The sequence below is a fragment of the Etheostoma spectabile genome, chromosome 14 (assembly GCF_008692095.1).
Source record: "Etheostoma spectabile isolate EspeVRDwgs_2016 chromosome 14, UIUC_Espe_1.0, whole genome shotgun sequence".
NCBI lineage: Eukaryota > Metazoa > Chordata > Actinopteri > Perciformes > Percidae > Etheostoma > Etheostoma spectabile.
Window position 1 is genome coordinate 3942121 of NC_045746.1, and position 1968 is coordinate 3944088.

The window sequence follows — 1968 nt, forward strand, 5'->3', positions numbered from 1 at the left end:
CACACACACACACACACACACACACACACTAGCAGACCGATTTGGGAAACAGAGACCCTGGGGTCCACACACAACAGATGAGTGTGCTTGAAGAGATAAGCACACACTCTAGAGGTTTAAGGCACACACAGAAAAAAGCTTCTCAGTCTGTTTTTCTTGCCCACAGAAATGTTTTCTCATTGTCTTCCTGTCTTTCTCTTTCATAGGAAATAGTTGATAAAGATGGACAAAGTAAAATATTATCTTTTACCGTCCCATCCCTCTCCAAACCATCAGTGTACCATGAGGTGAAAAACACACACAAATACACACAAATCTTTTAATTGGCTTTTGCAAAAATGTTCAGTTTAAAAACTTCATCTTCAACTCCCCACGTCCAGCCTTCAGCCATTGGCTCCATTGCCCTTACGGAAGGGGCTCTAGCCAATCATGGGCTGAGCAGAGTGGTGTACAGCGGGCCACACCTCCAGAGAGAGACCTTTACTGCACAGAACAGGTAAGAGGCTTGATTGGCACACATGTTCCAAAGTCTCTAGCCAAATCATGTTAATGTAGTCTAATCTAGTATGGAGATTCTGTTAATCCGATCCTCAGACTAATGTAGTGAGAGTTTAGCTGTTGCAAGGTCAGGTCAGGGGTGGCAGTAGCTCAGTCCATAGGGAGTTGGGTTGGGAACCGGAGGGTACATGGTTCAAATCCCCATATGGACCAAAAAGTGGGAGGTGGATTGGTGGCTGGAGAGATGCAGTTCACCTCCTGGGCACTGCCAGGTGCCCTTGAGCAAGGCACCGTACCCCCCCCCGACCGTCCAGGGCGCTGGTTCAGCTGGCAGCCCACTACTCTGACATCTCTCCATGTATAGTGCATGTATAGGTCCTGAGCATGTGTTTGTGTATTTCAGGCCTGGTGTGTTTGAGGATAACACAAAAGTGTGTACACAGAGTGTAGTGCAGTAATTTCCCCATTGGGGACTAATAAAACAAAATAAAAAAATAATAAAAAAAAAAAGGTCCAAATATTTTAAGGCACTAGCTTCAGAGATGGGCAATGGCAGTTGTCTTTGCTTGTTGCATTCAAAGTTGTTATATTGCTATTAGGGTTTCCTAATGTATGTAATGAGGCCCACCTTCAGCCAAACTGGGAAGGTTGTCTGATTTGAAGGTCCACAACTTTTTTAGTACTGTTTTCTTAATCTGTTTCAGACTGACTGGATAGATTATTTAAAATAGAGTAGAATTTTGATGTGACAAAACAAGTCTGGCTGCTTTTTAAAGGACACTTCCGGCGTAAAATTATCGTAGGGGTTAATAACATGTGTACTAAATCGATCATTCTCTGGGATATGTTTACATGCTAATCAAATGTGTCTCAAGCTTGAAACAAGCTAGGGCAAACCGCTGATTACCTTATAACGCAAGTAGTCAAGGCATGGAGGAAGTAAAAATAAATCGCTATTTCTATACCACTAACAAGTCTCAAAGTAGCACCACACTTACAATAGCATAAGGAGGGTCCATCCATCCATCCATCCATCTTCATCCGCTTATCCGGTATCGGGTCGCGGGGGCAGCAGCTCCAGTAGGGGACCCCAAACTTCCCTTTCCCCGAGCCACATCACCCAGCTCCGACTGGGGGATCCCAGGCTTTCCCAGGCCAGGTTGGAGATATAATCTCTCCACCTAGTCCTGGTTCTTCCCCGAGGTCTCCTCCTAGCTGACGTGCCTGAACACCTCCCTAAGGCGCCCAGAGGCATCCTTACCAGATGCCCGAACCACCTCAACTGGCTCCTTTCAACACGCGAAGGAGCAGCAGCTCTACTCCGACTCCTCTCGGATGACTGAGCTTCTCACCCTATCTCTAAGGGAGACGCCAGCCACCCTCCTGAGGAAACCCATTTCGGCCGCTTGTACCCTATGCATAAGGAGGGTCCCTACATGTTAAAGGTCCCATGACATGGTGCTCTTTGGA

The 1968-nt window shown here is 46.4% G+C and overlaps 1 protein-coding gene across 6 annotated transcripts in view; it reads left to right on the top strand.

Annotated features, from left to right (window-relative positions):
* Positions 1-1968, top strand: part of hycc1 (hyccin PI4KA lipid kinase complex subunit 1) — a 24297-nt gene that overhangs the window by 7789 nt on the left and 14540 nt on the right. For all 6 annotated transcript variants that reach the window (XM_032535130.1, XM_032535127.1, XM_032535131.1 and 3 more), the window contains exons 5-6: positions 207-287; positions 381-496. In XM_032535130.1, coding sequence (XP_032391021.1) covers positions 207-287; positions 381-496 — 197 coding nt within the window. The remainder of the gene's footprint in view (positions 1-206; positions 288-380; positions 497-1968) is intronic.